The following is a 15,006-nucleotide window of genomic DNA, read 5'->3' as shown; positions in this document are numbered from 1 at the left end:
GGGATCCAGGATCTGTGGGGGCTCATGGCTGGATTCCCCCCAACTTTTTGGCTTGTTTCTCTCTGCTCTCTCCAACGCTAAGGGTCACTGACATGGTTAATCTTTGCCAAAAAGCATTACTCTGCCTTTAAAAAAAAAAAAAAGCAAAACCGAACTTGTGTTTCTGCATTGAAACAGTTTCATAGTTCATTTCCTGGTCTGCAGAAAACAGGAACAATGGCTACAGGGAGTGTTCCCTCCCAAATCATAGAAAAAGAAAGAAAAAAGTTACTAGAAATCCTACAACAGGATCCCGATTGTATCTTAGATACCTTAACCTCTCGGAAGCTGATTTCTGAGGAAGAGTATGAGATTCTGGAGAATATTACAGATCCCCTGAAGAAAAGTCGGAAGCTGTTGATTTTGGTACAGAAAAAGGGAGAAGTGAGCTGTCAGCTTTTTCTCAACTGTTTGTTTAATACTTTTTCCCAGTCAGCTACCATTTGCAACTTAAATCAAGGTAGGTTACATTTCTACACTTTTTGGGCCAAGAGGGAGAAGGCAGTTTTCCTGAAAAAAAGAAAACGATTACCCTTTATTTTCATTTGTCATTCTCCTGGAGATAATTTTCAGCGAAATACGATAAAAGGGAAATGTGTCCAAGATTTAAAAAGCAGGGAGTGATGTATGTTATTGTTCTGGAGGATTTATAACTTTTTCGTTCAAACGCAATCCAAAACCAGCAGTTGTTTTCTTTCTGGTATAAACGTCTTACTGTTTTGACAGTCACATCCCGAAATATTCATAGTTGGAAAGAGACTACTGTTAGTGATACATTGTGATTTCTTTATCAAGTAAGTGAATTCATAGGTATTAACAACCTCAAGACCAAAAGCTGCATCTTTCACTTAGCATGGCCATTTTGAAAACAGAGGGGAAATAATTTTTGACACACATACGCGGTGGATTAGCAATTTCATTTTCTCTGTAAGAAGAATGCCAGGTGAATCCTCATTTTCAGGAGCAAATCAAATGCTAATTTTTCAATATGCAATGATAATTAGTGGCAAATAGGAAGCACTTAAGGCATCCCTGGTAGCTCAGCTGGTAAAGAATCCGCCTGCAATGCAGGAGACCCCAGTTGATCCCTGGGTTGGAAAGATCCCCTGGAGAAGAGATAGGCTACCCACTCCAGTATTCTTGGGTTTCCCTGGTGACTCAGATGGTAAAGAATTTGCCTGCAATGCATGAAGACCTGGGTTCTATCCCTGGGTTGAAAAGACCCCCTAGAGGAGGGCATGGCAACCCACTCCAGTATTCTTGCCTGGAGAACCTCCATGGACAGAGGAGCCTGGTGGGCTACAGTCCATGGGGTTGCAAAGAGTGAGTCACGTGCAAAGAGTCACGACTGAGCGACTAAGCACAACTCAGAGAGGCAGAGGCTAAGATAAAAATATTAATGCTAATGGTTTCTAATGTAGTACAGGACCCATAAACTTAAAGATATAGGTCTTAATATTTCCAGGATTTATTCTAAATAAGAGCTATTCACTTCTTCATTAGAAATTGTTAGGATCAAACTTCATTAGTAATGACCCTAGGAAGTCTGAGCTGCTGTTGAAAGTGTTAGTCACTCAGTGGTTTCCAACTCTTTGCAACCCAATGGACTGCAGCACGCCTGGCTCCTCTGTCCCTGGGACTTTCCAGGCAAGAATACTGGAGGGGGTTGCTGTTTCCTTCTCTAAAGGAACCTCCTAACCTGGGGATCAAGTTCAAATCTCCTGCATTGCAGGCAGACTCTTTACCATTTGAGCTACCAGGGAAGCCCGGTTTGGGGTTACAGTAAATTGACAAGTAAACAAAGGATTCAAGTTTTCTGTTTCACCCACTTACCCTTTGAGTTTGCTATGAAAGACTCAAACTTTTGAGCTGGGCAGGAGTGTGATCTGATATTTTTCAGTGGGAGAAAGAAAGTTCTGAGCTGACTTATTGCCATTTATGTAGGTATTCCTATCATCTAGTGAAATAGAGAGATGATGCTTTGAGGTCATGGGAGCTCCCTAATATAACATCTGTTAATTTTGAGAAAGAAAATAAAAATCTCTCACACTTTCTTATTCTTTCCAGAAATTTTGAAACATGAATATAGAGAGCCACCTCCACCAATAGGAGCAAGCAAGGAAGATGTTTTCCTTCCTGGAGAAAAACAGCCTGAGAACCCTGAGATCACCACGTCCTTCAAAGAGAAAGAGGGCTTGGATTTAGAAACCTCTGAGCCTTCCACAGACAAGGAAACTGGTTATCAGGAAACGGCTTGGTCCTCAAAGGAAAATGAGAAGGAAGACAACACATCAAAATTCACATCGCCACAGTCAGTTGAGATCACTGAGTATGAATTTCCAGCAACTATTGAGTATTTACAGGATAGACAGAGATACGAGGAGCCAGATGATTCTTTATACTTAGGACAAGAGGACTATTTAGAATCTGTGGGGTACTCTGAAGATGCAAACATCATCCTGGAAGAAGAGGCTTACAGTGACCCAGAGGGCAGTATCTATGATGGCAGAGAGGACTCTGTGTACCTCGGAACCACGGAGTTCTCTGATGAAGAACAGAATTATGAGGATCCAGAAACTGGCATGTCTTTGGAGGAGGAAGAAGAGAAGAGTATGGAAGGTATGGGAATGATGTGTGTAGAGTTACTTAGGCAAAAACTTAAATCTTGATTGCAGTATCATAACAGAGAGGGGACTGAGGAATGGCACCAGATGGAAGCAGAAAAGTAGCTCCTCAAAAATTCCTCGAACCTGTCTAACTTGGAGTTTCCTCAGCGGTGGGTGTTCACAGGGAGGAAAACCCAGGACCTAGAAATAGTGGACAGTATGTGCATGTGTGCAAAGCTATGGACTGTAGCCCTCCAGGCTCCTCTGTTCATGGGGATTCTCCAGGTAAGAATACTGGAGTAGGTTGCCATGTTCTTCTCCAAGTGGACAGTATAAGATAAAGTAAGTATTGGCTATGAACTTTTAGGCTTCTGCAGTCACCTCCATCACACATATAACAAGTTGCTAACCACTAATTTTAGCTGTTGCCTTCTATACCTCAGATTAAGTCTTTTAAATCATTTTAGAACCTTTGTGATCAAGGGAATATGGGGATTATGGACCTAACTTTTGAAGCAGAAACAGGAGAGGAATTTGTGGTAAATGGATAAGGTCCCAAAATAATGCTTGGCTTGAGCTATCCAAATATAGCCATTTCAATGAGGAAGATTATACCAGTACCTTGAATTTGAATATTTCTTAATGAAAATTCAAAATATGAGAAATGCTTAATTTGGAGAGATATTGTCTGGGAAAATAAACACCACCAAGTTCTGAATGTAGAAGGGGAAGGTAACTACCAACTCACATTCAGCCCAAATCCATAATCCAATTATGGGTCAGAAAAGAGTAATTTCCTTCTCTGCACACCTTGACCTGGTTACTAGAATGCTGTAACATAGTGGTACCACAAACTTGGTAGCTTAAACAATCAGTTCAGTTCAGTGGTTCAGTTATGTCTGACTCTTTGCAACCCCATGGACTGTTTCCCATCAGGCTTCCCTGTCCATCACCAACTCCCAGAGCTTGCTCAAACTCAATCGAGTCAGTGATACCATCCAACCATCTCATCCTCTGTTGTTGCTTTCACCCCCTGCCTTCAATCTTTCCCACCATCACGGTCTTTTCCAGTGAGTCAGTTCTTCGCATCAGGTGGCCAAAGTATTGGAGCTTCAGCTTCAGCATCAGCCCTTCCAATGAACACCCAGGACTGATTTCTTTTAGGATGGACTGGTTGGATCTCCTTGCAGTCCAAGGGACTCTCAAGAGTCTTCTCCAAGACCACAGTTCAAAAGCATCAGTTCTTTAGCTCTCAGCTTTCTTGATGGTCCAACTCTCACATCCATACATGACCACTGCAAAAACCATAGCTTTGACTAGACAGACAGTTATTGGCAAAGTAATGGCCTCTGCTTTTTAATATGCTGTCTAGGCTTGTCATAACTTTTCTTCCAAGGAGCAAGTGTCTTTTAATTTCATGGCTGTAAGACAATAAACAGTAGAAATATGTTGTCTCACAATTTGCAGGCTGGAAGTCTGGAGATGTATATAGGGGTTGGTTCCTTCTGAAGATTGTAGAAAGAATCTGTTCCTAGCTTCTGGTAGTTTGCTGGAAATCTTTAGAATTCTTTGGCTTGTGGAAGCACTCATCCCCCCATCCCCTACAATCTGCCTTTATCTTCACTTGGTTGTCTTCCTGGGTTTGTGTCTCTATGTTCACATTTCCCCCTTTTCTTTTGTTTTTTGGCCGCACCATGCAGTTTGCAGGGTCTTATTAATCATGCCCTGTGCTGTAGTCCATGGGGTCGCAAAGAGTTGGACACGACTGAGCGACTGAACTGAACTGAACTGAACTGACCAGGGATGGAACCCAAGCCCCCTGCAGGAGAAGCTCAGAATCCCAACCACTGGAACACCAAGGAATTCCCAAATTTTCCTATTTTATAAGGGTAACAGTCATAGGACCAGGGCTCACTGTAATGACCTCATCTTAACTAATTATACATCTACAATGACTCCATTTCTAAATACCATTACATTCTGAGATACTGGGTCTTAGAATTTCAACATATGATTTTGAGGGGTACATAATTCAACCTATAACACAACTCTTGCCCCACTGCTTTTTAGACCTCATTCTTAATTTTTTAAATATATTACAGTAGTTGTATAGGGTTGAATTACTTTTTCATTGCATACCATCAGCATTATTCTGCAAAAGACCCCCCCCTTTTTTTTTAATCTGTTTGACTTTTTTCTCCATTCCTTATTCACCTTCTTCCATAGGTAACATTTTAATATTATGTGTTTCTTGCATGATATTGTTTTGTTTTGCATGTTTTTTCTTTATTATTTATTTGCCATAATAAATATAATAGGCACCTCAAAATTAGGATCACTTAAAACAATAAGAGTGTATAATTGTTTATGTGTCTATAACTGACAGGCATTCTTCTGGTCTTCTCTGGGTTTACATCTGTTATCGGTGGTCAGCTAGCTGTTGGCTCATTTCTCATCTTCTAGCAAGCTGTGCATGCATGGTCAGTTGATTGAGTTGATTCTCTGCAACCCCATGGACTGTAGACCACCAGGCTTCTGTACCCATGGGATTCTCCAGGCAAGAATATTGGAGTGGATTGCCATGCCCTCTAACAAGCTAGTCTGGGCTAACTCTCAGACTATGTCAGGCATAGTCTTATAATGAGAGCAGAGGAGTCAGAGAGACAGAAACAGAGTCCTGAAGGCATTTTGAGGCTTAGACTCAGAACTATCATGACATCTGTATGATAGGTTTCCTAGGGCCGCCACAGTAAGATACTACAAAAAGGTGGCTTAGAACAATGGGAAATATATTGTTTTACAGATATGGAGACCTGGAGACTGAAACCAAGGTGTTGGCAAGGTTATACTCTCTCTGAAGACATTAGGGAAGGACCTGTTCCAGTTCTCTCTCCCAGCTTCCAGTAGCTTCTGGAATTCTTTGACTTGAAGACCATCTTCTCTCTTGTGTCTTCAAGTCATTTCCTTTAGTGCATGTGTCTGTTTTCAAATTTCTTCTTTTAATTAGGACACTGATCAGATGGCACTAGGGCCCACCCTAATAACCTCATTTTAAGTTGATGACTTCTGTAATGACCCTATTCACAAATAAGGCCACATTCTGAAGTACTGGGAGGATTAGCATCTTTTTGTAGGGGATATAATTCAATCCATAACATTGTTTGACTTCTGCCACATTCTGTTGGCAAAAGCAAGTCACAAAGCTTTAAGGGTTGGGGAAGAATAGGCTGCATCTCTTGCAAAGTAATATTACAAAAGGTGTGGATACCAGAAAACCATTGTGTGTTAGTCGCTCAGTCGTGTCTGACTCTTTGCAACCCCATGGACTGTAGCCTACCAGGCTCCTCCGTCCATGGAATTCTCCAGGCAAGAATACTGGACTGGATTACCATGCCCTCCTCCAGGGGGTATTCCCGACCCAGGGATCAAACCTGGTTCTACTGTTTTGCAGGCAGATTCTTTACCATCTGAGCCATCAGGGAAACCCAGGAAAGCCATTACTTGGGGCTAGTTTTGCAACCAATCTAACATTTGTTGACTAAAAAAAGATGCGCAACATGAGAGTTGCAAGTTAAGTTTTATTTGAGTCAAAATGAGGACTGCAGCCAGGGAGAGAGCATTTCAGATAGCTCTGAGAAACTGCTCCAAAGGAGTAGTGGGGGAAGGTCAATGTATGTGATTTTCAGTGAAGGAGGAGTTCACACAATCAAGCGCTTATTTTACAAAAGGTTTTCTGCTAGCCACCAGGAGCTGATGTCACCATGAAGGGACTGAGTGCTTTTCTGGATATGAGAAAGTGCAAGGATTGGGATCATGAAATCTGTTCCTGAAAATATCTAACCATCTAAAGGCCTGTTCCACCAGTCTTCCTGAAGCAACAGAGTGCCTCATTCTCCACCCTGAACCCCCTTCAGGTCATGTTGAAGGTCAATAGCTGCAGCAGCACAAGACTCAGTCTCCAAAGGGGCAGATGGAAAATGCCCTTGACAAGCGCCAATTTGTATTTGACACAGCCTTAGGAAAACAGGTCAAGAAAAGTTTCAATAATAATGCAGTTAGGACTGTATATAATTCTAATGGTTTCCAATCCACTCTAGTTGACTGGAGGATAAAAATATTTTTTTAAATAATAATTTATGGCTATGCTCTGTCTCTTGCCTCTGTAATATTTGTCTATGCAGCTAGGAACTGGGGGAGGGGGCGTGGAAATCAAATACATCTGATTCAAAAGAGAAGGATTGTCATGCTTTTTGTCATGTTAAATTTTAAGCCACTTTCTTCCTGCCCCTCCCCCACCCCATCACTGCATCTCAAGTTGAAGTCTCAGGAAGACTTAAGGCATTGCCTGTCTGCTCTGCAATGTATAGAGTCAATTCATATACAGGTTATGTAATCAACTCTCTTCCTGGTAGGCTACAGTCCATGGGGTCGCAAAGAGTCTGGCATGACTGAGCGACTTCACTTTCACTTTCTCTTCTAGTTTATACTATTTGGAATCAGTCAATGATCAAACTTGGGTCTTTTATGTCTCCTGCATTGGCAGGTGGTTGCTTTACCACTAGCGCCAGCAGGGGAAGTCCAGGAACCCATAAATTTATCATTTTCTCTGCTTTCTTCTTCCTGAAGGTTCAAGTTTTTATTTGATGTTATTCCCTGTTAGCCTGAAGACTTTTATTTATTTTTTGTTTCTTGAAACATGTCTTCATTTTGCCTTCAATCCAGAAGAATATTTTTTCTGTAAGGAATTTTAGACTGGTATCTTTTTGCCTTCAGAAATGATGGGTATCATTTCTGTCATTTGGCTTCCATTCTTTCTGATGCTAAGTCTTGTCATTTTATCATTGTTCCCTCTTGTGTTGTGCTATTTTTCTTCTGGGTGATTTCAAGATGTTTTCCTTAAAATGTTTTCTGTGATTAACTCTGATGTGTCTAGGTGTGATTTTCTTTGTTTTCATCTTATGTAGGGTTTATGAATCTCTAAATTTGGAATTTACACCTCCCCCAAATTTGGAAAATTTTCAGCTATTATTTATCCAAATATTTTTTGTCCCACTTGCGCCCCCTTCTCTTTTTGAGACTCCAAGTACATGTATGTTAGAGTTTCTGACATTTTCCCCAAGGTCCCTAAGGCTCTGTTCATTTTTTTTAAAGTATTTTTTTATCCTTATTTTTTAGATTGGATCATTTCTATTACTATGCTTCTAAGTACAGTGAATTTTTCTTCTGTCGTTTCCAGTCTTTTTTAAATTCCATCTACTGATTTTTGAAAAAAATTCAGATATTATGCTTTTTGTTCAAGAATTTAAATTTTTAAATGCTTTCTTCTTTTTTCCTGATAATTTCTATTAAATTATTCATTATGGGTTTATATTATTGTACATTCTTAAAAATAGTTAAGATAGCTACTTTAAAATTCTTTTATTCTATGTCCAATATCTGGGTCATCTTGGAGTGGGTCTCCATTGATCACTGTGGGACTCAAATTAATAAGAAGTCTGTTTCATTTCAGTGGGTGGCAGCTAAAATCTCCAGTTATTTCTTTTTGTCTTGCTTGGGCTATTTTCATGAATTTTTAATTTACAAAAATGGTACTTGGTTCTAGAAATTATTGCTTCTTAATTTTCATTCCTCTCTGTGCTTGTTAGACATATCACTGTACTATTCCACAGTAGCCTGATATTACCTTGTCAGCATTTGGCATCTGGCTTGGGCCATGTGGGTACCAGTCGCTGTGCTGAAGAACAGAGGTTGGTTGTCCTAAGGAAAAGCGGGGGATAGGCAGGGGAGAGGCAAGAGCAGAACTTATATGTTTTCTGCAATCCATCTTCTCACTTCCTCCTCTGGGGATCCTTCATGCTGGCCTCAACTTCTCCCTCACCTTCTTACCTATCAGATACACCAGTTCAAGCAACTTTCAGACTGTTGAAGGATTTCTTAGAGTTCCTTTTGTTAATTCTTGAAACCTACACTTTCTCTCATGTCTACTGTTTCTTCTAGGCTATTTTTACAACGGATCCAAGAAGCTTATGCTAAGTTACTATCCATGGAGAGCAGAAAATGCTCTCTGATTTTCTTTCTCTACTTAGCACTATCTCTGTATTCTCAATAAGTGGCTAGAAGATAAATTAGAAAATGACATCAGGAGAAATTATATACAACATGTAAATTCTGAGAAGACAAACTCTTCCATTTCTCCAAACTTTAACAAGAGTTAACATTTAATATAAATCAGTATCGACTTAGAGAATTCCTTTTACATATGTATAAAGTAGCATTAACAGGCTTTTTCATTACTGCATATGAACACAACCAAAAAATTCGAAAACCTGAATGATCATCGGTAGACAATGGTTAAATAAATAGTGGTCCATCCAAACCATTAAGTACAATGGATTAATAAAATGAATTAAGTAGTTCTCTGTATGTACTTATTTGGAAGAATTTGCAAGGAATACCACTGAGTGAAAAGAAGTGGAAAAATCATTTGGTATCATATCATTTATGGAATAAAATAGCATCCATTATACCAAGCTGTGTACTTCTACATATGCAAGCATACTTATGTACTTGTACTGAAAAAGGAAGAGAAGGAAACATACCATACCATATTGACATATCTCTTAGAAGGAAAGTAGACTTGGCAGACTGATGAAACAGCACTTTCACTTTACTTGTTTAATCTTTTTTAAAAATTTATTTTAAGTTGGAGGATAATCGCTTTATCATATTGTATTGGTTTCTACCATACATCTACATGAATGAACCATACATGTACATATGTCCCCTCCCTTTTGAACCAACCTTCCATCTCCCACAGCATTCCATCCCTCCTCCATCAACAGATTAATGGATAAAGAAGTTGTAGAACATATATACAATTGAATATTACTCAACCACAAAAAGAACAGACAGATGGTGGATCATCTTTTCTTTTTTTTCAAAGAAAATATCAATTACTTAATTTTAAAAGTCAGTGAAGAAAGCTCAGATGCTGAGCATGACATTCACTGACTATATCTTTTTTTCCTACAGAAAGAAAAAATGTGTTTAAAGATGTCCTGTCCTGTTTGAACCTGGACACAAGCAGAAAGCTTCGGTCAGACTTCGTGAAACAATTCTCCTTAGACCGAGGATGTACGTGGGTGCCTGAGACTCCGAGTGACTTGGCTTGGAACTTCCTGATGAAAGTTCAAGCACTGGATGTGACAGCCAGAGATTCAGTCCTCAGACCCAAGGTTCTGGGTGAAGAGAGCAAAGGGGAATTGCTGACTGGAGTAGAGAACTTGGAAATTAGAGAAACAGAAACCATTAATCCCCTGGATGTCCTTTGTGCCTCTTTGCTGTCTTCAGACAGCTCTTTGCAACGTGAAGTCATGTCAAACATGTATCATTGCTGGTTTGCTCTTCCCCTGCTACTGCCAGATGCAGAAAACAACAGAAGCATTTTAATGTTAGGGGCCATGAAGGACATTGTGAAGGAGCAGTCAACACAGTCTTCAGGAGGGCCTACAGGGGATACAGAAAAGCTTCTGACTCTCATGAAGATGCCTGTCATCTCTTTTGTGCGTCTAGGATACTGTAGCTTTTCCAAGTCCAGAATCCTCAATGCCCTGCTCAGCCCTGCCCATCTGAAATCACACAAAATCTTTCTTCATCAGGACTTGCCTGTTCAGGTGCTTCCCCGGCAGATCTCTGATGGCCTGGTGGAGATAACATGGTGTTTTCCTGATAGCAGCAGTTTAAGTGAAAACCCCAGTTTCCCCCAGAAGCCTGTTGCTGTGGCCAACCTTCGTGGAGATCTAGAAAGTTTTTGGACACAGTTTGGTTTCTTGATGGAGGTTTCCTCAGCTGTGTTTTTTTTCACTGACTGCCTAGGTGAGAAGGAATGGGACTTGCTAATGTTTTTAGGAGAAGCTGCCATTGAAAGATGCTACTTTGTCCTCAGTCCCCAGGCCAGGGAGAGTGAAGAGGCTCAGGTTTTCCAGAGGGTCTTGAAGTTGAAGCCATCACAGCTACTGTTTTGGGAGGAGGAGGAAGCGGGGCAGAGAGGAAGGAACATGGAGGGTCTTCAAGCCGCCCTCCAAGAAGTGATGTCCTCTTCACTCAGATGTGTGTCTGTGGAAGACATGGCCCCCCTGGCCAGAGAGTTGGGGATACAGGTAGACCAAGACTTTGAGAACATTCAAGGGATTCAAGTTTCCCCTAGTGATAACTTGACTGGAACAGCTGAAGATGAGGGATCACAAAGACACAGTCAGTCAGAAAACTCATCTGAAAGCCCTGCTAAGATGTCTGAGACTAGTTGTCAGATCAGCCCAAATCATCAGAATTTCCATCTCACTCCAGTATTCATTCCTCCTCTGAGAAACTTCCGTCCTTTACCAGCCAGAGTTGGAGGTAACTTTAACCGTGGTTCTTTGAAAGCCCCTTGGGCTATGGGCTCCCGCTTTTGGTTACAGCAGAGCCCTAAGAGTTTCCATCCTTGGCCCTTTCAGAATACAAGGGCACATAGTCCAGGCAAACGTTTTGGAATTCAGTATTTCCAGCCCCAGAGATATTATTCAGGTGAAACATTTATGAGATTCTCAGGACCTCCTTGGAGACATCACATGGGTAGAACTTTTGGGAGACCACCAAGACCCATTTCTCAGCATATACCGGCCTGGCCTCAGAGACCACAGATGATGGGAACCCTTGAAAGGTCTGGGAAAGTGGACTCCCAGGGAAGTCACCTCCATTCCCTGGGTTCACGGCCAGCAGGAGCAGTTGGGAAGCCTGGGCAAGTCAGTGCCTGGGGAACAAGGCCAACAGAGACAGTTAGAACATTCATGAGAACAAAACCCCATATTGTAAATCCTCACCATCAAGCCTTTCAAGCAGCAGGAGCCACACAAAAACCAAGAAGGATTGCCTCTCAGCAAGGAGCTAAGCTGAAGACACAAGGTGGGCCTTCAAATCCATCTTTCCAAATGGAATTCCATCCTATGTCCCACAGCATGTATTTGCCCAGCTCTCAATTAAAATCAAATCAGCCCAAGTCACCCAAGGTCAAGCAGTCCCAACCCAAACCCTCCCAACCTGTGCCCTTTCAGCCCAAACCCACTCAAACCAAACCCACTCAGCACCAGGCCCCCCGAGCTGAAAGTTCTCCATCCAAACCCACTCAGCCCAAGCCATGCCAGCCCCAGTCCTCCCAATCTAAACCTTCTCAGCCCAGACCTACTCAACACAAGTCATCTCATACTGGTCCTTCACAGGCTAAGGCATATTACCCAAGAGCAGGGCCCAAGAAGGGAGGGAAGCATTAAAATGTTTACTCTAGGGACCTGTGAAATATGTCCTTTGCCCAGGCCTTTCCTATCACATGTAGGGTAACCTGAAGGAGAGTGGCAGTGATGGTAAAAATGTACTATCACTAACATGACACAGGAAACAAGATACAGACAGTGTAACTGGATATTATAAAAATATCTATGAGAATTATGTCCCTAGAGAAAAGGAAATTATGAAAAGAATAAAAGATAGAATTAAGCAGTAAATAAATAAATTGAATACAACCTTGAATATTTGGTAATATATAACTTGAATCCCTGGTAGCTTAGCTGGTAAAGAATTCAGACTCTGGTTCAATTTCTGGGTCGGGAAGAGCCCCTGGAGAAGGAATAGGCTACCTACTCCAGTATTCTTTGGCTTCCCTGGTGGCTCAGACAGTGAAGAATCTGCCTGCAATGCAGGAGACCTGTGTTCAATCCCTGGGTTGGGAAGACCCCCTGGAGGATGGCATGGCAACCCACTCCAGTATTCTTGCCTGGGGAATCCCCATGGACAGAGGAGCCTGGCAGACTATACAGTCCATGGGGTTGCAAAGAGTCAGACATGACTAAGCGATTAAGCATGCACAACTTGAACCTAGGGGATAGAGGCTATAAAACTATTTCACTTGGGAAAAGTAAGGATGAAGCCTTTAATTTCAAGGTGACCATAAAACAGGGTACAAATAGCCTCAGTGTTGCAAGAAAAACTATTCTAGGTGTTGGCTGCTCTAGAGATGTTTTGGTCAAAAATTTTATGTTTGATATCAGTCACTAAGCAGATAATCCTGTTTGTTTGGAATTTTTAAATCAATTTGCTTGTAATAATAGCCCCAAATTGCTTGGATGATAAAGCTTATTTGCCTCTTACATATAGAAATAATGAACTAACAACCAATAAAGTAATTATTTTGCCTAAACTTTGGGAGTGATTGTGTATGTTTCATGTTTTAAATATTTAATATTTGTCATAGTTAAGATCATTTGACTAATTAGAGGATCTGATATATTAGCCTCATGACTCCAACTTAAAATGTAAAACTGAATGTTTAATTTTAGAGTTGTGATTTTATTAAACTGAAAAGCTAAGATAGGTTTACAAAGTTTGTAAAAAGCACTGAAATGTATAAGAGAACTTAAGAGTTGCAGAATTTTCCATTTTAATTTATTAGATTCATCATTGTCTAAACATTAGGTTAAGTTTTACTAGTTAGAAGCATTAAGTAGAGAGAATATTAAATTTAAAATATTTAATTGCAGTGCCATGGATTGACCTAGAGATTGCCATACTGAGTGAAGTAAGTCAGGCACAGAAAGACAAATATATGATTCCTGCTATATGTGAAATCTAAAAAAAAAGAGTACAAATGAACTTAGTTACAAAACAGGAAGAGTCACAGATGTAGAAAACAAAGTTACAGTTATCGGGGGTGAGGGGGGAATAAATTGGGAAATTGGGATTGACATATACATATCACTATGTGTAAAATAAATAACTAACAAGAACCTGTTGCATAGTACAAGGAACTCTCCTCAATATTCTGTAATAGCCTATATGGGAAAATAATCTAAAAAAGAGTGAATAAATGTAAATGTATAACTGACTCACTTTGCTGCATGCCTGAAACTAACACAGCACTGTGGATTAACTATATCCTAATTAAAAATAAAATCTAAGTGAAGTTTAATTAAGTTTATGAGTGACACTAAATATGAAAAAAAGGCCACTTTAAAGGAAAATGTTAAAATTCAGTAGGTTAATTTTAAATCTACTTAAATTTAAATTGAGTATTTTTAAATCGACATAATTAAGTTTAGAAATAAAATAATGAGTTTTATAAGTTGAATTAAGAGCCCTGGTTTTTGAATTTGTAACTTTTATAAAATTAGTATTAGTTGTAAGTATTCAAATAGCCTCTTGCTGTCTTTTCTGGGGAAAAAAAAATTGTATTCAAAGCCACCTACAAAGAAATCCTACTAACAAACAGATGAGAAATGATCTTTTAAAAGAAATAATCTCTGAGCACATTCTCATACTGCAACAGGTATCCTTCATTTGTTTCTGCATATATTAAATAATCAACGTGGAGTATTTAGAGTGTGTTCAACCTTTCTCAAGATTTCTGCAAAGGTGAAGAAAGAAAGAGAGGACAGTGCATATGAATTTTTGTCTTTTGGCAGGCAAAAAAGCATAACTAGTTCATAACTACAAAATACTTGGTGTAAAAGTGAAGTTTCTCACTGAAAACAAATTTTTTGTTGTTTAAACATCTAAAATGAGCAGTAAAGTACTGTTTTAAAAACTTTTCTCCATATCCTTCTTCAAGATCAGTTCCTGTAGAATAGAACTTGTTGGGTTATTGTCACCAACAGACTGTGTATCTGTCTGGAGTTAATGATACATATAGGGTACATTCAAACTGGACAATATGAGGAGAGTTTATTTATTTATTCATTTTAATATAACTTTATTTATTTTAACTGGAGGCTAATTACTTTATAACATTGTATTGCTTTTGCCATACATTGACATGAATCAGCCATGGGTGTACATGTGTTCCCCATCCCGAACCCCCCTCCCACCTCCCTCCCCATCCCATCCCTCTGGGTCATCCAGTGCACCAGCCCCGAGCACCCTGTATCATGCTTCGAACCTGGCCTGGCGATTCGTTTCACACTTAATAATGTACATGTTTCCATGCCATTCTCCCAAATCATCCCACCCTCGCCCTCTCCCACAGAGTCCAAAAGACTGTTCTACACATCTGTGTCTCTCTTGCTGTCTCACATACAGGGTTATCATTACCATCTTTCTAAATTCCATATATATGTGTTAGTATACTGTATTGGTGTTTTTCTTTCTGGCTTACTTCACTCTGTATAATAGGCTCCAGTTTCATCCACCTCATTAGAGCAGCACTGTTTATAACAGCCAGGACATGGAAGCAACCTAGACGTCCATCAGCAGACGAATGGATAAGAAAGCTGTGGTACATATACACCATGGAATATTACTCAGCCATTAAAAAGAATACATTTGAATCAGTTCT

The 15,006-nt window shown here is 40.1% G+C and overlaps 1 protein-coding gene across 2 annotated transcripts; it reads left to right on the top strand.

Moving 5' to 3' along the window:
• The first annotated feature begins 206 nt into the window (after nt 1–206).
• CARD6 (caspase recruitment domain family member 6) lies at nt 207–12,876 on the top strand. Of its 2 annotated transcripts, none has more exons than XM_043887668.1 (3): nt 207–499; nt 2,110–2,658; nt 9,678–12,876. In XM_043887668.1, exons 1-3 carry the CDS (start codon nt 217–219, stop codon nt 11,951–11,953), a joined length of 3,108 nt encoding a protein of 1,035 aa, XP_043743603.1. In that variant the 5' UTR covers nt 207–216; the 3' UTR covers nt 11,954–12,876. The 2 variants fall into 2 exon arrangements, with proteins under 2 accessions (XP_043743603.1, XP_043743602.1); XM_043887667.1 differs by having other exon boundaries at nt 2,107–2,658.
• Nucleotides 12,877–15,006: the final 2,130 nt, after the last annotated feature.

Source organism: Cervus elaphus, chromosome 25, assembly GCF_910594005.1.
Source record: "Cervus elaphus chromosome 25, mCerEla1.1, whole genome shotgun sequence".
Lineage (NCBI taxonomy): Eukaryota > Metazoa > Chordata > Mammalia > Artiodactyla > Cervidae > Cervus > Cervus elaphus.
This window is presented reverse-complemented; position numbering and strand designations above follow the sequence as displayed.